Here is a 25,280-nt window from a genome sequence, read left to right as displayed (position 1 = left end):
CACATATTTTCTTTCCAAATAATTTTTTCTTAAACAAGAAGTCAATACAACTAGAAAAATTTATTTTCGAATAATGCATTATTTATTCAATTAGGCAATCAAACTTGCCTAAATGGTTCTAATAGATGCATCGCGGACCATAATACTAATATGTTAATGTCTTAATAAATTACCCCTTCGATTTTATATGTTAGTTGGAAGAATACTAACAACTTGTTCAATTTAATTGCATATTTAAAAATTATAACTCCATGCTTCACGCACAAATAATAAAATAAGTTTTTTTTTTTTTTTTAAAAGAAAATAATAAAATAAGTTGATATGCTGCTGAATAAACACTTCGTCACTTATTTTCCCAAAAGTAGCGAACACATAAAAGAAAGGAAGACAGGCAACGAAGAAGAAAGCGGGAGCTTACGAGGCAAGGCAAGGACAGCTTAGGAAATTGCAAAAAAAAAATGAAGGCAAGAAAGGAGCGGAACCAAACTCCCCCCATCCATATCATTTCTGATTCTCTCTCGCTTTCTCTTTAATAGACCGCGAGATTCCTCTCACAAGCAAGCAATCAAGCAAGCAATCAAACAAGCAAGTGATAAGCAGAAAGGGAGAGACAAAGATGCGTGCTGTGATGGTATTGCGGGGAAGGATTTGATTCCAGCTATCTGTCTGCCTCCGAAAGAAAGAAACATGGACGATGAAGTTGTTCAGCGGGTCTTCCAAGATGGAGGCCGAGACTACTTCCAACAACAGCCCTCGACTTCCGCTTCCTCCTCCTCCTCTTCCATCCTCCAATCCCTCCCTCTCCATGTGGTACGCAAACACGCACAAACACACCCAAAAAGTACACGAACATGTTGTTCTTGAAATTGGGTTTCTTGGATAGATTATATACGTGGGTAGTTTCGTTGTGGATGCTTCCTGCGTGTTAATGTTCTCATTTTGCTGCCTCTAATTTCCATTTATATGTCATGGAAAATAATATTATGTGCATGTGTGTGCGTCTGTTATTTAACATTTTTTCAAGAAGCCTGGGGTATAGCTATTTGTGGAGATGGGATTTGCAGAGTATTGATCATTGTTTTCACTATTTAGGTAACTTCAAGAATTTTATTATCTGCTTTTGTCACTTCAAGAGCATAGCTGATTGTGGAAATGGTATTTTGCAGTCATCAATGTGTTTTGTGGTTGTGGGTGCTTGACAAATTGTGTTGTTGGCGCTGCATTGTGTTTTGACTTCATATTTTTATGTCCATAAGTCTGAGCTTTATGTACAGGAAAGTAGTGTTAGCTTGCTTTGGAATTGGGATCGAAATATATATTTTCTTGATGATGTTGTTTTAGTCAGCATTTTGATAATTTGCTCTATTATTTTCATTAATAGCCCTAGCTAATAGGTGGGTTGATTTGGTGCAGTCTTTCGACCATGGGTATTATTTGTTAGTAAAATCTATCCAAGAACTGCGAGAGAAAAAAGAGGGTCTTGTTACAGTTGGCATCGGTGGTCCAAGCGGTTCTGGTAAAACAAGGTATTTATGCTGTGTAATGTTTTACTTTGTTCTTATCATTTTTTTTTGTCATAAATTTCAAGAGGAAAGGCATTTTCTGCTTGCTTTTATTGAATTGTTCTAATTTGTTTTGTAAATTTAATGGTGTCCCTGAAGCTTAGCAGAAAAGGTGGCTTCTGTTATTGGTTGTACTGTTGTATCCATGGAGAACTATCGTGTTGGAGTTGATGAAGGGAATGATCTGGATTCAATAGATTTTCATACACTAGTCCAAAATCTTGAGGTTTGCATGTGCTTCTCTTTTCTTTATTTTGGAATTCTATTTTTTAACATCACATTGGATTGAATCATGTGAGAACTATTGGTATTTTTAGATGGTTTTAAATGAGTATGCAAGGTTGCCTTTAGCTAAAATCTTTGAATTGCCTATTTTCTTGTTGATTGGTAAATTATACACACATGTGGTGGATCTTGGACCCATAAGCATACCCTCCGCTCCATTCTTATAGGGGAGGAGGTATCATTTGAGCTGAGATCATTGACAAACTGCCTATGTTCTTCATGGCTTTCAAAAGAGCAGAGTTTCATTGCCACACCCCCCCCCCCCCCCCCCCCCCCCCCACAAAAAAAAGAAAAAAACTTTAGATATTGTTTTTCCAAGTGAACTCTGGGCTGATATGTTGTGGTAAACCTGATTTGATCATGTGTCACCAACTTGTGTTCTGAGAAAGTATATCATTACAGTTATAACTTATGAGAATGAGCAATGCATCTGAATCTGTGTAATGTTTATCTTGTCCCTTTGCATTAAGAAACAGAATTTTGTGTTGACACTAGGATTTGACAAAAGGCAAAGATATATTGATCCCGGTTTTTGATTATCAACAAAAGAGACGGATTGGTTCAAAAGCAATAAAGAGTGCTTCATCTGGGGTGGTAAGCATGTAGTTAACAGTTTTGATTGACAAAATTTACTATTTGGCTCATTAGTCTCTTCACATTTTTATCTAGGTAATAGTTGATGGGACGTACGCTCTGCACGCAAAATTGCGCTCTTTGCTAGATATTCGGGTCGCCGTGGTAATATTATTCTTTGTGAGGATTTATAGTTCATTTTGGTGAGGCTTTGTAGTATTACCAGTTGTTAGTGAAAGAATTGATAAAATATTTCGAATATATTTTTGGTGTATCAGGTCGGTGGTGTTCATTTTAGCCTTCTTTCTAAAGTCCGGTATGATATTGGAGATTCATGTTCGCTGGATTACCTTATTGACAGCATTTTCCCATTATTTAGAAAGCACATTGAGCCAGACCTTCATCATGCACAGGTTGGTGTTCTATAGTTTTCTCACCTCTGAAATTTTAATGCTAATTCTCTTTATATTGTTTCTATTTTGCAGATTAGAATTAACAACAGTTTTGTCTCATCATTTAGAGAGGCAATCTACAAGTTGAAATGCAGAAGTGAGGTCTGTATATATTTTGTAGGTATTATCAATGGATGTTTGTCGTCCTATCTGTGTAAAAAGGAATTCCACCTGTCCTCATTTATGCTATTCTTTCAATTTGATGATTGGGGTACTCAAGTGGTTTCTTTGAAATTTTCACCATTTACAACTTATTAATCAGTTTCACTATGGTATGAAATCGGAAATCAAAAACAGAAAAAACACAAGAAAACTGATTTACGGTTCGTTATGTAGGCATATATATGAAAGAAGGCATTCTTCTTCTTTAGCCTTTAATGGGGACTCTCTTTGTATACATCCTGTGTATTAGGGTTGCGCCCCTTTGCGCTTATCAATGATATGAATTACTTATCAAAAAAATATATGAAAGAAGGCACGTATGTGTCAGGTGCATGTTATACTTCTTGCATCCAGTATTCTGATTTATAGCTTTTCCAGGTGCATGCCTATTTTATCTGCTTCCCAACCTTTTCATGATTATATAATTGGTAAACAACTTATGTGGCTTGAGGTGTGCCTAATAAAATTTATATTCCTATGCTTATGTGCTATGATCACTATTGTGTGCTCCACCCCCGTCTCCTTTTATGCATAATTTAGGCTTCTCGAAAGTTATCTTCCTTAACTCTCCCTTTTTATCTTATGCCTCCTTTAACAATCGATCTTGTTCTGTGTATAACATTTTTACTTCATTATAAGGTAATATTTATCAGCCAAATGCTTTCACTACATGCTATGTTTTGTGGCAGTCGCCAGATGGACATTCTGCTTATGCATTTCAGGGAAATGAACCACAAACAGACAAGTGAGTATATCAGCGGATTGTTATTTCTACCTCTTGGCCATCATCAATCTAAAAGACAGTTTCTTTTCTTTTTCGTTTTTTAGCTATGGTTGCAACTGAGTGTGCAAGAAACTTTATTTTGTGCAGTTTTATTGAGATGTACCTTAGACCTCCTTCAGCAAGTGAGGAAGCACGGATAAATGATTGGATTAAGGTGCGGCAATCTGGTATTAGATATTATCTATCTCTTGGCGATCAACGGATTGTTGACAAAATATACATCATCAGGCCTAAAGCTGAATTTGAGGTAAAGCAATTTCTTCCCTTTGATGAGATCTAGTATAAACGTAGTGAGAATCAAGTCCCCATTCCTTCTCAGAATAAACATAAGGCTTTTGTTCCTTGCTTATTGGCATTGCGTTTTGTATGTATTTATCTACATACTTGAGGAATGGGATCTAACATAGTATTTTCACGATAAATGTGAACAGTGTACAGAACATTGTTAGTGGTGGTAGCACAATATTCATCTTTAAACATGAATATAAATACATAAAGTTCAACAACAGTGTATATAAGCTTCATGGTTGAAAAGTTAGATTAGTTGATTTAATCGCTGTTTGAGCCAAAGTATCTCTAATAACATTGTGCCTAGTACTCTTTTACATGCATGTTTCTAGTCTAGCAATTTAGGCTTCTTGTCGGTGCATGTAGGCGCATCCCGATGGTCATTTCAATTTGAATGCTTTTTCGGCAAAGACATTGGTACTAGTTGCTAGTGAACTTTGTCAATCCTATGGGGAATTCAAGGTGGTGTTTTATTGAATCTAAAGCTTTTGATCTTCAGTGGAGGGCAGGTCTACAGTGTTACAAATTCTTGGAAGGAGTCAGGGTATTGTTTGTTCTATTCGTTTGGGTAAAGTAAGAGTTGCTTAATGGTTAATCACTGTGCAGGTCTTGATTCAAGAGGAAGGGACGAAGGATTTTAAGAGAACCTCTAGAGTTGGGGTCACAACCTTCCTCGCCCAGTGGTCCTCTAATAAGGACAAGTGTTATCTGGTTGTGGTAGAGTACGGTGGGGGTGGTTGGAAGGGCTTTATTGTTGTGCCGGAAGAAAGAGGTGGAAAGGGGTGGAGTTCCTTCTTCCTCGAGTTACGCTCGGTTTTGCATTTTTTCCATGCAATATACGATGGTGGGAGTAGACCTCAATCAGTTGCGGTTCAAAGAGGTGGCTGTTTGTCGCATGGCTTGGGTGGAAGTGTGTTGGTGCAGGCTTTGAAATTGCCGGAGGAGGTGGTTGGGTATAGGTCTTATGCAAAGGTCCTAAAGGAGCGGCCAACAAAATCCTCTTCGATGAGGGGTATTTTTGGGAATTTGTTTCAACATCGTTGAAACGACAGTTGACTGGGACAGCTGTGCCCAACTTTTCGTCTGGGAGTTCAGAGGATACTCGATCCCCCGCTAGTGGAGTCTGCTGTAGGAAGGACAGGGAACTTTTGATTATTGGACCCTTATGGTGCGTTTGGTTCGTAATTATTCAATATTCGAATCGGGTTTTTATTCAAAAACCCATACCCGGATCCAAGTTGAATAAAACCCATGGGTCACTTGAATAAAGTTTGAATAGTTTGAATAAACCCATCATATATTTATTATTATTATTCTTTACCATACCAATCATTATACACAACTTTTCATACAATCCAATCATTTCCAATCATTTTATACTATTATAAAACACTTTTTTAAAACCCATCATATATTTTTTATTATTATTTTTTACCATACCAATCATTAGAGAGACATTGGTATGCTTAAAAACAGAAGTCTCTCATAGTATTGAGTGGGTTGATTTGTGCTTGAGCCCAGCTAGTGTAGAAAAGTAGAGAAGGAGAAATATTATGATTACTCGATTACTTCATATTGTGCCATAAGGCTACATTGATTAAATAGGAAAAACCTAGAACCTACTATGGAAATAAATAATAAAATATTCCAATCAAATCATAATCTAATTAGGGAGAGAATCTTTCCATCTTCAACATTTAGGATCTAGGCCAGGCCCAGAGAAGGTTGCGTTAGGATAGGCTTGTCTTCTTGTTTGGGCTCAAATGTGATGAAGGGCCCCTGTGCTTGTTATGCTCAACAACCTGGAGGACGTATAGTGGGCTGCCCACGTATGTTGTTGTCTCTACCGCTGATCTACAAGCCACACTGGACAAGGATTTGGGAAACTCATATGACGACGATTCTATGGTTCTAGATCCCTATTGGTGGCTACTGCCACATGTGGAGCGAAGCTCGGTGAGGAGTTCAAAACTTGTCGTAACTCAGCACCCTTGGTTATCCTTGAACATAATGTCATTAGGGTCGAAGTTTCAATGGGCTACCTCACTAGTGGTTCTTCTCAGGTGTTGTCAATCCCGCTCTTCAAACACCGTCGAGGAGCTAGAGGTAGCGTTGGTTGCTTGGGTTTGGGCTCCCTGGTACTGGTGATGTTGGCGTTGTGCGTGTGTGCAGTTTGCTTCGGGGGATGAAGACATTACGTCTGTGCTAGAGGCTCTTCCCTCCATGGTAGAGCCTTAGCCGCGAAACAGTCGTAGCTCTTGGCTCTCTCCCCCCTCTATAATTTGCCGGTGAGAAAGCTAAGTTGGGTCCCCTACCTCCTGGGCTCTTTTTTTTGAATTCTAGCAGCAACATAGGTAGTTTTGTTCCATCAGAAAAGATTGCATAGATTGTGCCCAAGCCACTTCCATTCTCCTTGATTATGGTGGTATTCAGGGGAGCAAGAGATCTTTTAAGTTTGAGAGTATGGTTAGAGGTTGAAGTCTTTTGTGGACAGGGTGAGGCAATGGTGGTCTTCTTATTGAATTCAAGGCTCCCTGAAGCTTAATTTTGGCTCGTAAACCTAAGGCCTTGCAAGCTATTAAGAGTTTCGAATGAGCAGGTGGTAACGTGCAGACCCAAAAAAAAAAAAAAAAAAAAAAACTCTTTTGGAGGAGATAAGTTGGAGGCAAAAGTCAAGGACTTTATGGTTAAAAAATGGCGATAAATGCACAAAGTTTTTCCATCGGGTGGCCAACTCAAATAGGAGAAACAACTCTATTGAGTAGTTGTCAGTAAATGGCTCAGTTTCTTTTGATCAACCTACAATCAAGGATTACATATTTTCAGAACAGTTTAGTTGGGGGCCCAAACTAGATGGCCTTGCTTTTGATTCCATTGACTCAAAGGAAGCCTCTTGGTTAGAGAGAACGTTTGAGGAGTGAGGTCCTTGAGGTGGTAAAATGTATGAACAGTGAAAAAGAGCCAAGTCTTGATGGCTTTACTATGGGGATGTTCTATGATTTTCATGCTAGTAGTAGTTTAAAAAAAGTCTCAATGCCACTTTCATAGCTCATTCCAAAGAAATTCGGGGCTATTGATCTTAAGAACTTTTGTCCTATTAGTCTTGTGAGTGGAGTTTACATGATTATTGCTAAATTCCTAACCAATAGATTGAGAAGAGTTGTAGAGAAGATTATTTCGAAGCCCCATAATGCTTTTGTTAGAGGTGAGCAAATCCTTGACTCCGTGCTCATATCAAATAAATGCTTAAATAGTAGGATCAGATCTGGTTAGCCAGGAGTGCTTTGCAAATTGGATATTGAGAAGGCCTATGATCATGTCAATTGGGAGTTCTTACTATATTTGTTGTGGAGGTGCGGTTTCAAGGAGAAATGGCGCTCTTGGATAACACATTGTATTTCTTTAGTGCGCTTTTTCATTTTGGTGAATGGCAACCCGTTCGGATTTTTCACTAGCTCCCATGGTTTGAGACATTGATATCCTTCGTCACCTTTTATGTTATCGTTATGGAGGCCTTAAGTAAAACGCTTTTTGCAACTATTCATGGGGGATTCCTTTCATGCTTTTCTATTGGGTCTAGGCACTCTGGTGTGGTTAACATATTACACCTGTTGTTTGCAAATGACACTTTGGTTTTTTGTGGGGCCAATCCTGACCATCTATGCTATATGTGTGCCTTATTTTTATGGTTTGAAGTTGTTTCCAGTTTGAAGATTAATCTGACTAAGTCGGAATTGATTCTTGTGGGTAATGTCAATAATATGGATGGGATGGCATCCTAGGCTGCGGGTTTTTCCTTTGGCTTTGAATTATCTTGGTATTCTGTTGGGAGCCTCTTATAAGGCCAAGTCTATTTGAGACAGTGTTATTGAGAAGATAGAGTGTCGGTGGCTAGTTGGAAAAAGATGTATTTGTCTAAGGGTAGTAGGATTACCTTAATCAAGAGCACCCTTTCCAATTGGCCTACCTATTTCATGTCTCTTTTCCCTTTCCCTACTGGTGTTGCAAACCGCATAGAGAAGTTACAACTAGATTTCTTATGGGGTGTACTAGGTGAAGAGTTCAAATCTTGGAGGGTTAGGGGCCCAAAACTTCTTGATGTTCAATCATGCTCTTTTAGGAAAATGACTATGACGCTATATGCATAAGAGAGAGGTTTGGTGGAGAGTTGTGGTGGATTCTAAATATATTAGCTCGTGGGGTGGGTAGTGTTCTAATGAGTTTCTTCGGTCATAGGAGGTGGTGTTATAAAAGAATATCAGGAGGGTTTGGAGGATGTTTTCTAGTCATACCAAATTTAAGTTGGGAGATGGCTCAAAGATTAGATTCTGGCATGACCTGTGGTGTGAGGATAAGGCCCTTAATGAATACTTTTCGGATTTATATAGTATTGCTTGCATTAAGGATGCTTCTGTAACGGTTCATTTGGAGCTTTCTAGTGGCTCTCATCAGTAGAATGTAAGCTTTATCAGAGCAACTTATGATCGGGAGATGGATGTCTTTGCTTCGTTTTTCAATTTGTCGTACTCCTTTAGAGTGAGACGGGGAAGTGAAGACCAAAAAAGGGTTGTTCAATGTTAAATCTTTCTACATTGTCATTGTTCATAATGATGGCATTTCCTTCCTTTGGAGGAGTATTTGACAAATTAAGGTTCCTTTGAGAGCTACTTTCTTTGCTTGGTCGGCTGCTCTAGGGAAGATCTTTACCATTGATAACCTTAGGAAGCTGCATGTCATTGTGGTTTATTGGTGTTATATGTGTAAGAGGAATGAGAAGTATATGGATTATCTTATTCTCTATTGTGATGTTGATTGTGCTTTATGGAATGCTATCTTCAATCTTGTTGGGCTGTCTTGGGTCATGCCTAGATGGGTAGTAAACTTGTTTGCTTGTTTGGGGGGGGAAGGGAAGGGGGGGAGGGGGGGTTATTTGGTAGCCCTCAGAGTGCAACTGTGTGGAAGATGGTGCCTTCATACATTTTGTGGTGTCTTTGGAGGGAAAGAAATGATAGAAGCTTCGAGGACCGCGAGAAAGTGGTGGAGCTTAAGTCTTTGTTCTTTAATGCTCTTTACCTTTGGACAGTTGCGTTTGTCTTTACTAATTTGCTTAGTTTTCATGATTTTCTTATTCTAGGTAGGTGTTTCTCTTATATACGTCTCGCGAGAAAGTGGTGGAGCTTAAGTCTTTGTTCTTTAATACTCTTTACCTTTGGACAGTTGCGTTTGTCTTTACTAAGCTTAGTTTTCATGATTTTCTCATTCTAGGTAGGTGTTTCTCTTGTATACGGCTTGTGTACATGGGTTGTGGTTTTTGCTTTTTAATGATATTTCAATTACTTATAAAATAAAAAAGATTAGATCATTTTCTCATTAAAAGGAATCCAAAGTTGACTTGACCCACCTTGACCCAAACTTTAATCTTTTTTGTTTTTATTTTTTAAGTAATTTCATATCATTAAATAAAGTGCAGATGGACGCAACCCTAATACACATGAAGTATACAAAGAAAACCCTTAATAGGAAGAAATAGAAGAACATAAATTCAAAAAATCTGTAGAAGTATACAAAATTTAATCTTGAATACCCGTGGATCTGGAGTTGAAATTATGTCGAACTTTGGATGGTCTTAACCCAGATATGAGCCAATTTGTGCCTGTAACCAAATACCTCATTCTCTTCCAATTCAATGCAGGGAACTAGGGTTTCTACAACCAGCTTTTATTGACAGCAGCCACAACAGTGAGATTTGGATTCACACATGCCAACGCCAACATAAACACACTGATATCATGTGCGAATGACAACCACCACAATAACCGAACAGCCTACCAAGCAAACCCACAAAAATCGCCAACCACACGTAGAGCAACCAATACCCTTGCCTTGAACCAGTAAACTTCTCAGAGTAAAACAACTACTACAACAGCCACAATACAAATGCAAGGCACATTGGCTGCAATGGCTGCACCTACGAGAACGATGGCAATCGAATCCCAACTTTCATGGCGATGACGGTGTTATCCACCTCCATCCACGGGCATCGGGTAAACCCTAAACCCACAATGGATGTACTATTTTGGAAAAGGTCAAAACAAAAGAAAAGAAATAGAGGGGCTCAAAAGAAAAAAAATATTAAAGAATGCTAAACCCTAAGAGCTTGCTTTGGTACCATGTTAATACTAGGGTATGCACAAAATGAGAGGAAAAGCATACTTTGTAACGACTTAGGGAAAAGCGCTAGCCACATTTGCGCTATCACCTTAAAAGGATTAGTCAATTTGGAGCTTTCCTAGCGCTAGTCACATCTGCGCTATTACTTCTAAATGATTAGTCATTTTGGAGCTTTCCTAGAATTTCTTAAAAAGCTCAGTTTTATCTAATAACTAGGCAATGTGAAATTTAGCATTTATGACTATATTTATAAATCACCCATTCTATCTTGGACAGGGTGGCTACAAACTCTCTCTCCCCCCCCCCCCCCTCCTCTATAAACCCCTGACGTTCTAGTTAGGGTCACATCATGCAGTGCTTCAGTTCGGCTTGACGTTACTAGGTGGCTCTGATACCATTTGTAACGACTTAGGAAAAAAACGTTAGCCACATCTACACTATCACCCCAAAAAGTTTAGTCAATTTAGAGCTTCCCTAGAATTCATTTTTTTTTTTTATAAGTAAGAATTCATTAAAAAGCGCAGAGGGGCGCAACCCTAGTACACAGGAAGTATACAGAAGAGCCCCTAAACAGAGGAAAGAAAAGAATAAGAAAGTAAAAAGTAAGCGAACAACATACTATCTGGGCTATGCGTCGACACCCAAAGATATAACATATTAAGCACATTTCTACAAAGAGCCCCAACCGAAACCTCCACATCCTCAAAAAGCTTAGAATTTCTCTCACGCCACAAGCCCCACAAAACACATAAAGGAACCTGCTCATTTTAAGAATTCATTTTAAATCTCCCACTCTATGTGGGTTACTGATGTTCCCAATGTAGGACAAGGGTGTTATATACTTCCTACCTCTTACTTTTATTATTTGTATTAGTGGAAGTAATACAATTGATAAGTAGTATACTTTATTACAGGAACATCCTTTAACCTTTACTATAATAATACCTTTTCTAATAGTTTTCATGGCTTTTCTCCTCTTCAATGCTGGAACAGGTTGGCCGGATGACTTTAGGCGGGTTGCTGGCTTTGGGATACACTGTAGTAGTTAGTTATAAACGAGCATCTACATCAGTCAATAATGGCAATGGCTCCCTGTCACTTGAAAACATTGATAGTCTTGGTGAGACATTCATGGTGCTAAGAGGCACAGATAGGAAAGTATGAACTTCTTCTTTATAGACTTATTCTGTCATTTGTTTCTTGATCCCCTCCTCCCAAAGCTTTCCTAATAATCTAGTAGTAGCTATAGTGTTATCATCTTATGTACATGGATTGTTGTTTATATACAGTGATGTGTATAGAATTTTGGTAAATTTCTTCATTTTAGAAAGTCATTTTGTCGCCTTGTTTTTCTTACCAACAAAAAGGAATTATTTTGTCCAATTCTTGGAATCTGTTATTCAGAGAAGAGAGAGGTATTGTAAGACACTTGGAGTCTGTTTTGTGGCTGAAACAAAAAAGGAAGGATGAAAGCTATGCAGAAATGCATCTGGCAGCAAATTTTTTAAAATAATTTTTGGAGTGTGGAAATTTTATAAACACTTTGGAAAGGGTAACTTTCATAGACACTCTTGTACATCGGGTTAAAAGCACAGCCTCTTCCAGTTCAATTAAAAATTAAACCCATAAGATTTATCAAAATAGACCAAGTGAGTATGGGGGCACATGCTCTTTGGTAAATACAGGGGAAAAAGTCCAAAGAATAAAGAAAGGGCGTGTCAAAGTTACCTAGAAAAATAAAATAAAAAGAAACAGGTAGATGTTTTTCTTCATTTTTTGTTCGGTCTCTCACTCTCTAAATCTAAACAGGGTTAGTATTTTCAGAAAACTCTTTCTTTCTCTGCAACTAAAAGAAAAGGTTTAGGATTTTTTGTCTTTCTTCTTTGTTAATAATCAAATGGCATTTACAAAAATCTAGGTTAAAGGTTTGACACTCTTCTTTCTCTTATTCTGAAATTCCTGTGACATAAATTGGGACATATAAAGGTTAAAAGTTCTTTATCTAGATTGCAATTTGATAATTTGGATGCTGCCATATTTTCTATTGCCACTGGGAGGGGGGTTGGGTTAAGGAATTTGCAGGTTCTTAATCTCTTCTTAATAGGATATATATCACATGGCTGCTTTCTAATAGTGTTATTGGCAGTTGTGGGCCCCAAGCTTCAGTTGGTCTATTTTGACAAGTCTGTTGGTTTACTTTTAAAATCTATGAAAATTTATATTCTTCAACGTACGAGAGGTCTTGTATAATTAGCCCATTGGTAAGTTTCTAGAAATGAAGCCATTTCCAAAAAAAAAAATTGTTTGGCTTTGGCATAATAATTTTGGTGATTCAATCATTAAAACGACCTAAAAAAGTTATTTTCATAATCATGTCAACGGTAACATCTTGACATCTTGATACAGTTTTTGGTGTTGAATCCAGTCTTCATTATTGTTGGCAAGCTAGGGCTCAATCTTCTAACTTGCTCTTTTCTGGCTTTAGGAAAGTAATAAAGGACAAAAGGAACTTCATAGCACAATTGTACAGGAATAAGGAAGATATGTATGGTGCAGTACTGATCATAGTTCAATTTATATAAATGATGAATTTGTGATTTTCATCATGAACATTCATTAATAACAGATTAGGCAAATAGTACTAGCAAGGAACCTGCATACTGTGTGGGATATGGAGTTTCCATGTCATATACCACACTTGGTGAATCAAACATGGCTAAATCTGTCACAATCCTTTTTATGATTTTGGCTACTCTATGGCCAAAATTATTGGATGAATTACATAGTTTTTTTGGAGTTGTTTCTTTTTTTTGATAGGTAATCAGAGAAATTTTATAAAGCGTAGGTGCCCCTAAACATATAGGAAGTATACAAAAGGACACAAAAATAGAAAGGGCAAAAAAACAAGAAAAAAACCTGCAAAGACCCAACCACAATAGAAATCCCAAAAAAACCCAATAAAAATCAGCCCAAAAACCCTCAGCAATATTACATCACAGCAAAGCCCTCTTGCTTTTGCCCCTAGTAGAACCAAGACTCCGAGCATCATAATTGATATCGCACTCAAGGTTATGAAGTTCTGTATTCCCTTTAATCTTAAGAGTGGAGACAGGGACCTCAAGACGTTGCCCCAAAAACCCTTCTCGTTCCCCTCAAAGGAAATCCCCATAGCTTGAAGGCACAGCGTAACGTCGAAAATTGCCCCGGGAGAACCAACAACCTCTTTAGAATCACCTCTCCTCGAAAATCCTCCCACCTCAAATGGCGGGGAAGGAGTACGCGGAAGAAGGAACCCACGCCTAACAATGCTGACCGGAGGCTCCCTAGCGGCCACAGTCTCCATAGGAGGCGAAGAAAGAGGACCCAATGGAGGAGGAGAGGTAGTGAACGCCGCCAAAGACTCGGCAATCAAGCTCTTGTTAAGCTGCGCATCCTTCCACTTCCAAGAAAACCTCAACACCAACTTGGACTCCAACGGATAGATAGGCGCCCCAGACTTCGACATCACTGAAAGCGAAAGCCGAAGTTGTTTCAATAATGAAGCAACTGACTTAGAGAATGGAGATGGAGGCTCCTGACCCATGTTCATGATTACAACATGGCACCCCCTTCCCTTTATTTATTGTTATTGGAGTACAAGATGTTGGGTGAATGGAGAGGATCTGGATCTTTCCTTAATAATGTGGCTTCTGCAGGTAGAGTGACCAAGAGTTGTCCTAGTGATCTGTTAAGAGGTGGCGCAGTAGCAATTATTCATGGAAAGAATTGTGTTTTTTTTTTGTTTTTTTTTTTAATTTTTAAGATTTAACATTTTGTAGTGAAAGGACAAGGAGCCATTATAGGTGTCAAGGCCATCCACTATATATTACCATCGTCTTTGTTTATTTTCTTTGAGGAGCATTCATTGTATATTGCTTTGTTTTTGATATATTCATATCTTAGTTGGAAATAGATTTGTTAGTAGGAGGATGATTGTTTGCTATTTGAGCTTAAAAGTGTATGTGTGTGCTATTTGACTTGAAAAATTAAAAGTTGAGTGGTGGCTTCTCTAGTTTTTTTTTTTTTTTTTTTTTTTTTTAAAAAAAAAAAAGAAAAAAAAAAGAAAAAAAAAATCTAGGATGTGACAAATGACATTCAGACTGCAGAACCATATGTTTTTTCTTTATTTTATTTTATTATTTATGACGAGGAACCCTTTCAAGGCATGGTCCCTTTCAAACCCTTCCCTGTTGGGTAAAACCTGGATACACGACCCGCCCGCAAGAACTGTGTATTAGGTAATTGAGGAGACTCGAATAGCCGACCTCGTGGTAATAGAACCATATCTTTCTTAACGTGAATTCTCTTAATTTGAGCTCCTACAATTATACACATTTGGATGCATTCAATTCTCAATCACTATTGTGGTCCATACACATTTGGGCCTTCCGTTGGGTGCTAAATATAAAGATTCTAATATATGGAATAATGTTATTGAGAAGATGGAAGCTAGACTAGCAGGGTGGAAGAAGGTGTGTTTATCTAGAGGGGGGAGGTTAACTTTGATTAATAGCACTCTCTCTAGCTTACCTACGTACTTTCTTTCTCTTTTCCCTATTCCTGTGGGTGTGGCTAATCGGTTGGAGAAACTTCAGAGAGATTTCCTTTGGGGTGGTGTTGGAGATGAATTCAAATTTCATTTGGTTAATTGGCGTACGATTTGTTCTTCTAAAGCTTCGGGGGGGTTAGGAGTGAGAAGTTTGGTTAGATTCAATAAAGCCTTGATGGGTAAATGGTTATGGAGATTTGCTATGGAGAGAGATGCTTTTTGGAGAAAGGTGGTGGAGGTCAAATATGGTAGTTTGAGGGGTGGTTGGTGTTCTAAGGAGGTTGGGGGTCCTTATGGGTTTGGCGTGTGGAAAAGCATTAGGAGGGGATGGGATGATTTTGCTGCGCATGTGAGATATGAGATCGGGAATGGCTCAAAAGTTCTGTTTTGGCATGATGTTTGGTGTGGGGAAATTCCTTTGAAGATCCTCTTTCCTGAGTTGTTTCTTATTGCTAGAAGAAAGGATGCTTGGGTGGAGGATATTATGCAGAGACAAAATGGCATCATCTCATGGAATATTTTGTTTGCTCGTCCTGTTCATGATTGGGAGGTCGAAGCGGTTAGTAGGTTTTTTGGGATTTTGTACACCATCAAAGTTAGCAGCGAGGGAGAGGATAAGTTGTGTTGGGTGCCAGCACGTAAAAAATCGTTTGAGGTAAAGTCCTACTATTAGTTGATGTCGAGTCCTACTCAGTCTTCATTTCCATGGAGAAGTATTTGGAAAGTTAATGTTCCCTCGAGAGTGGCTTTCTTTGTTTGGACGGCTACTCTAGGGAAATCTTTAACTTTGGATAATCTTCGTAAGAGAAACATTATCGTAATGGATTGGTGCTCTATGTGTAAATCCACTGGAGAATCCATTGATCATTTATTTCTGCATTGTATGATGGCTACTGTATTATGGAGGGCGCTCTTGCAATTGTTTGGGGTGGAGTGGGTAATGCCGAAGTCGGTGAAAGACATGTTGGGGAGTTGGAGGGGCCAGAAGGGTAATCGGACCTCGTTACAGATTTGGCGCATGGCTCCGTTGTGTTTGATGTGGTGCATTTGGAGGGAACGGAATGCTCGCTGCTTTGAAGATTGTGAGACTGATTTGTCAAATCTGAAGAGAAAGATGTTTCAAATGTTGTTTATGTGGAGGGATAGAATTAAGACTATGCATGAATGTTCCTATTTTGAATTCTTAGATAGTTGTTCTCTTTCTTCCTTACTTTAGGGGTTCCTTGTATACATCCTGTGTACTTTGGGTTGCGCCCCTTTGCGCCTTTTCAATACATTTCACTTATCGAAAAAAAAAAAATATTTCTTTTTGTACAAGGGACTTGAGAATCTTGGGACATGTCGAACAAGGTTGTTCTCTTTCTTCCGTTCGGGGGTTCAAGTTAGGCTCGTCGTTGATGGGGGGTTCTTCCCCGGTGGAGACTCCGGCTTTATCCGCTCATCCGGTTTTGGCCCGGCAAGATGGGTCTAGGTCGGAGAAGATGACGATTGGCATGGATGGAGGGTTGTCGGATATTGGAGAGCTTCCTAGCGTGTGCACGGCGGTGATTGAAGATATCTCAGTGTGTGCGGCGAAGCCCAACATGCGTTTAGAAGGGTCTGTGTGTGGCTTAACCCCGGGTCTGCGTGGGGGACTGGAGTCGGGCCCTAAAGGATTTGAGTTTCCCTCTTCGGGGGCGGATGCGTTGGGAGAGAGGATTCGTTTGTCTCTTCCAGTGATGGCGGACAGTGGGGCTCCCATTTACCCGTCCGAAACAAAATCGGTCATGAGGTATCAGCGGAAATCGAAGGCCAAAGCGAGTAAGCTGGATATTTCCCTGATTGATGAGGCAGTGACAGCTTTGAGTTCGCCGATGACACAGTGTTCGGGTGCTTCCCAGGCTTTGGACGGGTCTGTGGTTCAGAATCTGCCGATGCCAAGTGGGGGAGTGGGTCTTCGGCGCGGGTTCCTTCTCCCGAGAGTTCCCTCCCCTTTGAGCGAGACCGGTGACAAGGGCGAGAATCCTAACTCGAATGGATTGATCCAATCTCAGGAGTGGCCGGTAGGGTTTAGCCCATCTGGGGAGATTGTTTTGTGGGATCAGGGAGAGAAAGGTGACTCTCCTCACCCCTTGGGCGTAATTCCTTCAGACTTACTCTTGGAGTGGGAGTCCGATGGTGCTGAGGATGAAGTTTCGGCCCTGGCTTTGTTGGATGCCATTGAGGAAGATTTTCATCGGGATAGTATGGGGAAGCGGCATAAGATCATAGGGAATTCTTCGCGGGGAAGTGGTGTTGAGGCGATTGGTGATTCTCCTGGGGTTGCGGTTGATCTTAGCTTCTGTGTTAACACTCTAGGATTATCCCACGAGGGGAATGTGGAGTGCTTTTTAGATTTCATGACTAGTATTGATGCGGAGCATCGCATTGAGGCTTAAGTTTCCTCTTCTAAGTTTAAAGGGAGTCGTGAAGTGAAAAACTTAGAGTGCTCGATTAATTATGATGCTAGAGGGTTAGGTTCTAGTAGGGGCAAGGCTAAGCGGACTATTGCGATGTATTAGTATCGGGGTTTTGTGGGCTGTTTTGTAGGGGTCTTTCGGGTTTTTTCTTTTGGGTTTTTCGGGTGTTTTTTCCCTTTCCCCTCTTTTGCTTTTTGGTGTCCTTTTGTATACTTCCTGTATGCTTAGGGGCGCCTTTACGCTTTTAATAAAATTCTCTACTTATCAAAAAAAAAAAAAAAAGAGTCTTGATTTGATTCTTCTTGTATGGGAGGGGGCTTTGGAAGAATATCAGGAGGGGTTGGAGGGGGTTTTTCTAGTCACACTAAATTTGAGGTTAGTGATGGATCTAAGATTAGATTCTGGTATGACGTGTAGTGTGGGGATTAGGCCCTCAAGATAGCTTTTTCGGACTTGTTCAGTTTGGCCCATTGTAAGGATGCTTCAATGGCAAATCTTTTGTAGTTTTCTAGTGACTTTCATCAGTGGAATGTTAGCTTTCTTAGAGCGGCTCAAGATTGGGAGGTGGATATCTTTACCTCGTTTTTCACTTTGTTATACTTCCTCAGATTGAGACGAGGTGACGAAGACAAGCTTTGTTGGGTACTTTCTAAGAGACGGTTGTTTGATGTTAAATCATATTACAATATCCTTGTTTATCACGATAGCATTCATTTCCGTTGGAGGAGTATTTGGTAGAATAAGGCTCCATTGAGAGTGGTTTTCTTTTTCTTGATCGGTTGCCTTAGGGAAGATTTTAACCATGGATAATCTTAGAAAACGACATGTCATCGTGATTGATTGGTGATGTTTGTGTAAAAATACTAGGGAGTCAGTGGATCACCTTTTATTACATTGTGAGATGGCTAATGCCCTGTGGAATACCATCTTTAGCCTTGTAGGGTTGCCGTGAATTATGCCTCATCGAGTGGTAGATATTTTCGCTTGCTAGAAAGGGTTTTTTGGTAGAAGTTGGAACATTATTATATGGAAGATGGTTCCATCTTGCCTTATGTGGTGTATTTGGAGAGAGATAAATGATTAGAGCTTTGAAGACCGTGAACGGACAATAGAGGAACTTAAGGAATATTTTTAAAGATTCTCTTTCACTGATCAGCTGCCGCGAACTTAAACATTTTTAGCTTTCATGTTTTTCTTGATCTTTTTTCTTCTACTAGCTAGGGGTTTCTCTTGTATACTTCCTATGTACTTGGGTTGTACCTTTTGCGCTTTATAATGAATTGCATTTACTTATAAAAAAAGAAAAGAAAGAAGATATGGTTCTTCTTGTAATATGTGAACTCAATTTATGCATCTGAGCTTTAATAGTTGTTTTTTTTTACTGTATTATGTAGTTTACTGATTAAATTGTGTAGTTGAATAGAAGTTTGATTAATCTGCGTTCCTTATCTTGTCCTATTAGATAACACGCATCATGATTTAGCTTGAGTTTCCCTACCTACATGATATATTTCCTATTTATTGAGTTCTTGTTCATACGTCTTTTGTTTTCTAAAAGTCTAGCAGAAGCATATCTATATCTTTGAGTGCTTGGTGCATGCCATTTTGGTTCTGCTATCTGCATGGTGTTCTGTTTGTCGTACAACAATGTTTTGTCTATTGAATGATGGTGTTTTGTGTATGTGTTGCATGCCATTTGTGGAGTCTGAAGGCTTTTCTTTAGTACCTTTTTACTGTACAAGATAATTTATACTGTCTTGGTTTTCTTCTTTTGCATAGACGGTTGGAGAGGAAGCATTGAGAATGGGTATCAATGGACCTTGGATCACTAAATCATATTTGGAATTGATTCTTGAGAGAAAAGGTTGGGAGCTAGACTTTTCTTTTTCTTTTTCTTTTTGTTTTTCTTCCCATGTTTTTTTTGAGGGTTCACATCTATTTTTTATTTGTTTTTAATGGTTCATGTGAAGTGTCACATGGACCAAAGGGCTACACGGCAAGAGGTAGTGATGGGGACACCAAACACAAGCCACAAATCACGTGTGTATAAATGTCAACATCAGAGGATGCCCAGCCCATGACCTTGTGGTTGGGTGATTGAGAGCATAATAATTATTGGGCTTTTTCTTAGTTTGCATTTTTATTTTATTGTTTATTTTTCAGACTGGTTTTATTATTTTATTTTGGGCTCTATGTTATTTTAGCGGGTCATTAGCCCAAGTACGATTAGGATGAGGGTTAGGGTTTAATCCCTAATCTATTTAAACCTAGTTTTCTATTGTATTCAGTAGCCTATGATGAATTAAATTTTGGATTGACTGTTGTTGTCTATCTTCTCCCTTGTTTCTCCCCTCTCCCGAGCTTCTTCTTCTTTCTCTTTGGCTTATTTTCTCCCTCTTCTCGGCTTCTTCCTCTCACTTTTCAAACTTTCTTCCCAAGTGTTTTTGTTCTGCATCAGGTTGCCTCCCATATCCCTTAAAAACCACATAAATAGAATTCACTTCTAGTTCTTGTGGTATCGATGCCAGGAGATTTTACTAGTTAAGGTAGTTGACACCTTAATCCTCATCTTTTTTCTCTTTTTGAGATTTGTTAGTTTGTAGCATCTGATGTGCCATTAGAGGTTTTCGTTTCTTGATTACATGTTGTGCACTTGGGTTAAGCCCTTCTTGACACTTTCATATGTTGTCTTATTTATCAAGAGAAAAAAGCATTTGTTGTTCGTATCATCTTTTTCGTTTTTTTTTTTTTTTTGTCTGATAATGTCATTGTTTTTACTGTTTCCAAAAATTAACTTCACTTGCAGGTGTACCTCGCCTTAATTCACCCCCACCTTTGTTTAATACATCAACTAGTAATCAAGAAAGGCTGATTGTTACACCCAGGCCAATTCGTGTTACTCCAAACCTTGTTACTCACCTTGAGGATCTGTCTCAACCATGGACTCGGTCACCAACTAAATCTAAAATGGAACCCATAGTAGCGACATGGCATTTCATCTCATCAGATCCTCTCCATGCTGATAGCTCAGTTGTAGGTATGTGTCCTTGGTTTAGGAAATGTAGTCTTTCACTTTTTTATATTTTTGTTCAGTGTTTCTTTCCTAGGTGTGCTGTTATTAAATGTTATGCTATAGAATTCTCTCATGAAGCAACCACAGATCCTGCCTCTTTCAGGGATACAATAAAGCTTGCTCCAATGCCTGATTCATATGACTTGGATAGAGGATTGCTTCTTGCTGTTCAAGCAATACAGGTATGGAGTTTGATATAAGTCGCTAGAAAATTGTTTTCATGACACCAATTGCTTCTTGTCTAAAAAGCTTGTCAGAATATTTAGTTGGATCCAAACCTTACTCTTGCTTTTTAAAAACCTTTTCAGGCTTTGTTGGAGAATAAAGGTCTCCCAGTTATTGTTGGAATTGGTAATACTGGCTTTAATTGATGCTTTCTCTCTCCCCTCGTGTTTTTGTGCCTGCCACATCTAATGCACTTACAAGAGTAGCTTTGTTGCCAGTTTCGATTTGGTTAGTTGAAGTCTGTGAACTGATATGCTCGAGTGCTCAGTTGAGTCTTAATTAATAAAAAGTCTCTAACCAGAGAATAAGTCTATGGATAAACTAGTTTCCAAGATGACTACTAATTAAAGATCCATGGAACCAAGTTATAATATAATTTTGCTAATTTATGTAAGTGGTAATAACTCTTCTACTCTTGTTTGCTTTAATTAGTTTTGGGTGGGATTGGCGTGCTAGTAATGGGCCCTCATTTCTAATATATGTAAATGGTAATACCTCTTTGGAGAACTTGCGTTGGGGTAGGTAGATAGAAAATACTTGCAGTGACATACAGAGCGACTCCAATATATACAATGGACAATGGCTGAGGGAAATACTTAAACATCTGTATAAGTATTTCTGGATGCATTGTTCCATTTCTTCCCAGTACGCATGGGGAAGATAGCTGGTTGGTGGCCAAGTGAATTGTAAATTTACAGTTAAGAGCGTACATGATCCTTAGGAGATATTTTTTATTAATTCAATATTCCATGGACTAGGAAATTGATCAGCAATCATATTCTTTTTCAACAAATGAAGTGATAATTCAGCGGATTGTTACTTCCTCCATCCCTAAATATTAGTTCATATTTCCTCTTGTCATCGTCTCAAAACATTTGTCCATTGCCAAAAAAGATAAGGATAACTTCTCAGAATAGGCTTTGTGAATTGGTAACTCGCTAATTACTTTTATGCTTAAAGCCTGTGCATTTGTAAGTGGGACAAGAAGGTAGGGACAGGGAGCATGTCTTTTTATGGATTTATTTGCAATAGGAGATGACATAAGACTGGAGAGGGCAAAGTGAATGATAAGTTTGAAACTAAAGGTGGCGTCAAAAACGTTTTGACCCCAAGATCTTAATGAGGTGTAGCTTGAAAGCATTTTACAATTTTATTTTTATTTTTTTATGGTTTTTTAGTTTGGAAAAGGGTTGCAAGGTGAAACAAGGTGACAGAAGGGCTTTTTGTCCTATATAGCAATGGCAGTTCAATTTACCTGTAATTTGTGTTTAAATATGCATGTGCACTCTGCGTCCGTAATTTTCTTTTTCTTTTTTTTTTTTTTTTGGGGGGGGGGGGGGGGGGGGGGGGTATGTTATGATTCTTGTGTCCCACATTGTTGAAGCTCTCAGATGGTTTCTTACTTTGTCTTTGCTGTTGTCAATGTTGCAGGGGGTCCAAGTGGGTCTGGAAAGACTAGTTTGGCTCATAAAATGGCAAACATCGTTGGTTGTGAAGTAGTTTCCCTTGAAAGCTATTATAAATCTGAACAAGTGAAGGATTTTAAGTATGATGACTTCAGCTCTCTTGATCTGTCTTTGCTTTCAAAGGTAAACACCTCAGTCATTCATCAAGCTGTTAAAACTTGGGCTAAATGAGATTGTAAGTCAGTCAAGCTCACTTGAGGTCTGGTGGGTAAAAATATGTTAAAAAACATTAGATAAAGTAGCAGGTTATTATGGTCAAGGATGTGACTGTCAAACTAATCTATTAGTGGTGTTACTTTATCATCAATACATAGTAGTGCAAGAATCTTTCTTATTTCTAGTCCCTGAAGTCAGATTGTACCATTGCTTATGCTTTCTTCACTCACCCTGATGTGCCAGCATTCCATTTTATACTCCAAATTGTTCTGTTTTATAATTAAAAGTTGTCTGGTCATGTTAAAAATCTTTGAAGATGTCAATTTTATTTTATTTTTAAATTTAAATGGTCTAAAATAGGGAAGCATTGATAAAGTTGAATTTTTTGGGGGGTTTTGCTTTAGGGGAGACTATAGCTTTATGTGGAAGACTACAAGCCCATTTTGTGGGGGCTTTTCGTTTGGGTAGAACTCACCCATGAAAATCGGCTTAGAAGGGGAGGGTGTCCAAGAACTTTTAGACACATGGTTAAGATTAAACTTAACCCATGTGGGACACAAGGATCGTAACATACTACCACGCTTCTGCATTCAACGTCCACAGCGGTTCACTCTATTGACACTGACCCGATAGTAGCCCTTTCTCTTTTAGCGGCTCCACTTGCCTATCAGTATTTTAATCCAGCCCATAGGTCGCCCCCTTTTTTACTCGAATTCGTAACGTGATGTTTTTCCTTTGATACCAAATGATATAAACTTTTGGGTAGAACTCACTCTTGAAAACCGGCTTACAAGGGGAGGGTGCTCAAGAGCTTATATACACATAGTTAAAATTAAACTTAACCCATGTGGGACACAAGGATCATAACATACCACCACACTTCCGCTGCATGTGGGCACCCTTCCCTTGTAAGTCGGTTTTTAAGGGTTAGTTCTACTAAAAAGTTTTTATCATATGGTATCAAGGCTAAAACACCACGTTACAGGTTTGAGTCACGAAGGAGGTGATCTATGAGCTAGATTAAAATGCTGATTGATGAGTGGAGCCGCCAAAAAAGAAAGATCTACAATTGGGTCAGTGTCAATAGAGTGAGTCGCTGTAAACGTCGGTTGCGGAAGTGTGGTGGTATATTACGGCTCTTGTAACCCACATGGGTTAACTTTAATTTTAATCATGTGTATATAAGCTTTTGGGCACCTCCTTTGTAAACTGGTTTTTAAGGGTGAGTTCTATCCAAAAGTTTGTATCATTTGGTATTAGAGTTAAAACACTACGTTATGGGTTTGAGTCATGCAGGGGGTGACCTATAGGCTGGATTAAAATACTAATAGCAAATTGGATCTGGAGAAGGCCTATGATCATGTCAATTGGGAATTTCTGCTTTATGTTCTAAAAAGATGTGGTTTTGGGGATAAATGGGTTGGCTGGATTGCTCATGCTATTTCTACTGTTTCTTTTTCCATCAATATAAATGGGTCGCCTTCAGGGTTTTTTCGTAGTTCTCGGGGTCTTCGACAAGGGGATCCCTTGTCTCCGCTCTTGTTCGTGATGGTGATGGAGGTATTCAGTCGGATGACATATGCTGCAGTGGGGAATGGGCGGCTATCGGGTTTCTCAGTGGGATCATGTTCCCAGGTTGCCATGAAGGTTTCCCATTTATTATTTGCGGATGATACGTTGATTTTCTGTGATCCTGTTGTTGATCAGGTTCGTGACCTGAGATGTTTGTTGCTTTGTTTTGAAGCAGTTTCGGGCTTGAGAATCAATTTATCCAAATCTGAGATGGTTCCGGTGGGTGAGGTAGGGGATGTCGAGGAGTTGGCTTGTATCCTAGGGTGTGGTGTGGCATCGCTTCCGATTAAGTATTTGGGCCTTCCGTTGGGTGCTAAATATAAAGATACTAATATTTGGAACAATGTTATTGAGAAGATGGAAGCTAGACTAGCAGGGTGGAAGAAGGTGTGTTTATCGAGAGGGGGGAGGTTAACTTTGATTAATAGCACTCTCTCTAGCCTTCCTACGTACTTTCTTTCTCTTTTCCCTATTCCTGTGGGTAGGGCTAAGCGGATGGAGAAACTTCAGAGAGATTTTCTTTGGGGTGGTGTTGGTGATGAATTCAAAATTCATTTGGTTAATTGGCGTATGATTTGCTCTTCTAAAGCTTCGGGAGGGTTAGGAGTGAGAAGTTTGGTTAGATTCAACAAAGCCTTGATGGGTAAATGGTTATGGAGATTTGCTATGGAAAGAGATGCTTTTTGGAGAAAGGTGGTGGAGGTCAAGTATGGTTGCCTGAGGGGTGGTTGGTGTTCTAAGGAGGTTGGGGGTTCTTATGGGGTTGGTTTGTGGAAAAGCATTAGGAGGGGATGGGATGACTTTGCTGCACATGTGAGATATGAGATCGGGAATGGCTCGAAAGTCTTGTTTTGGCATGATGTTTGGTGTGGGGATATTCCTTTGAAGATCCTTTTTCCTGAGTTGTTTCTTATTGCTAGAAGAAAGGATGCTTGGGTGGAGGATATTATGCAGAGACAAAATGGCATCATCTCATGGAATATATTGTTTGCTCGCCCTGTTCATGATTGGGAGGTCGAAGCGGTTAGTAGGTTTTTTGGGATTTTGTACAACTTCAAACTTAGCAGCGAGGGAGAGGATAAGTTGTGTTGGGTGCCAGCCAGTAAGAAATCTTTCGAGGTAAAGTCCTACTATCAATTGATGTCGAGTCCTTCTCAGTTCTTTTTTCCCTGGAAAAGTATTTGGAAAGTCAATGCTCCCCCGAGAGTGGCTTTCTTTGTTTGGACGGCTACTCTAGGGAAATCTTTAACTTTGGATAATCTTCGTAAGAGAAACTTTATCATATTGGATTGGTGCTATATGTGTAAATCTGCTGGAGAATCCATTGATCATTTATTTCTGCATTGTATGATGGCTTCTGAATTATGGAGGGCACTCTTGCAATTGTTTGGGGTGGAGTGGGTGATGCCGAAGTCGGTGAAAGTCATGTTGGGGGTTTGGAGGGGCCAGAAGGGTAATAGGACTTCGTTACAGTTTTGGCGCATG

At 39.2% G+C, this 25,280-nt stretch overlaps 1 protein-coding gene across 3 annotated transcripts in view; it reads left to right on the top strand.

Moving 5' to 3' along the window:
- The first annotated feature begins 369 nt into the window (after positions 1-369).
- The window catches only part of LOC133876793 (uncharacterized), a 36,866-nt gene continuing 11,955 nt past the window's right edge, over positions 370-25,280 (top strand). Inside the window, exons 1-15 of one of the 3 annotated variants that reach the window (XM_062315044.1) lie at positions 370-810; positions 1,414-1,526; positions 1,662-1,788; positions 2,343-2,441; positions 2,517-2,582; positions 2,699-2,833; positions 2,906-2,974; positions 3,724-3,779; positions 3,906-4,065; positions 11,271-11,435; positions 19,083-19,167; positions 20,110-20,340; positions 20,464-20,558; positions 20,685-20,727; positions 22,033-22,190. In XM_062315044.1, the coding sequence (XP_062171028.1) occupies positions 688-810; positions 1,414-1,526; positions 1,662-1,788; positions 2,343-2,441; positions 2,517-2,582; positions 2,699-2,833; positions 2,906-2,974; positions 3,724-3,779; positions 3,906-4,065; positions 11,271-11,435; positions 19,083-19,167; positions 20,110-20,340; positions 20,464-20,558; positions 20,685-20,727; positions 22,033-22,190 (1,725 nt within the window). In that variant the 5' untranslated portion in view covers positions 370-687. Of the gene's footprint in view, positions 811-1,413; positions 1,527-1,661; positions 1,789-2,342; positions 2,442-2,516; positions 2,586-2,698; positions 2,834-2,905; positions 2,975-3,723; positions 3,780-3,905; positions 4,066-11,270; positions 11,436-19,082; positions 19,168-20,109; positions 20,341-20,463; positions 20,559-20,684; positions 20,728-22,032; positions 22,191-25,280 lie in introns of all 3 variants that reach the window. The other 2 variants (XM_062315040.1, XM_062315049.1) reach the window with 2 other exon arrangements.

The sequence above is a fragment of the Alnus glutinosa genome, chromosome 1, assembly GCF_958979055.1.
Source record: "Alnus glutinosa chromosome 1, dhAlnGlut1.1, whole genome shotgun sequence".
NCBI classification, from domain to species: Eukaryota; Viridiplantae; Streptophyta; class Magnoliopsida; order Fagales; family Betulaceae; genus Alnus; species Alnus glutinosa.
This window is presented reverse-complemented; position numbering and strand designations above follow the sequence as displayed.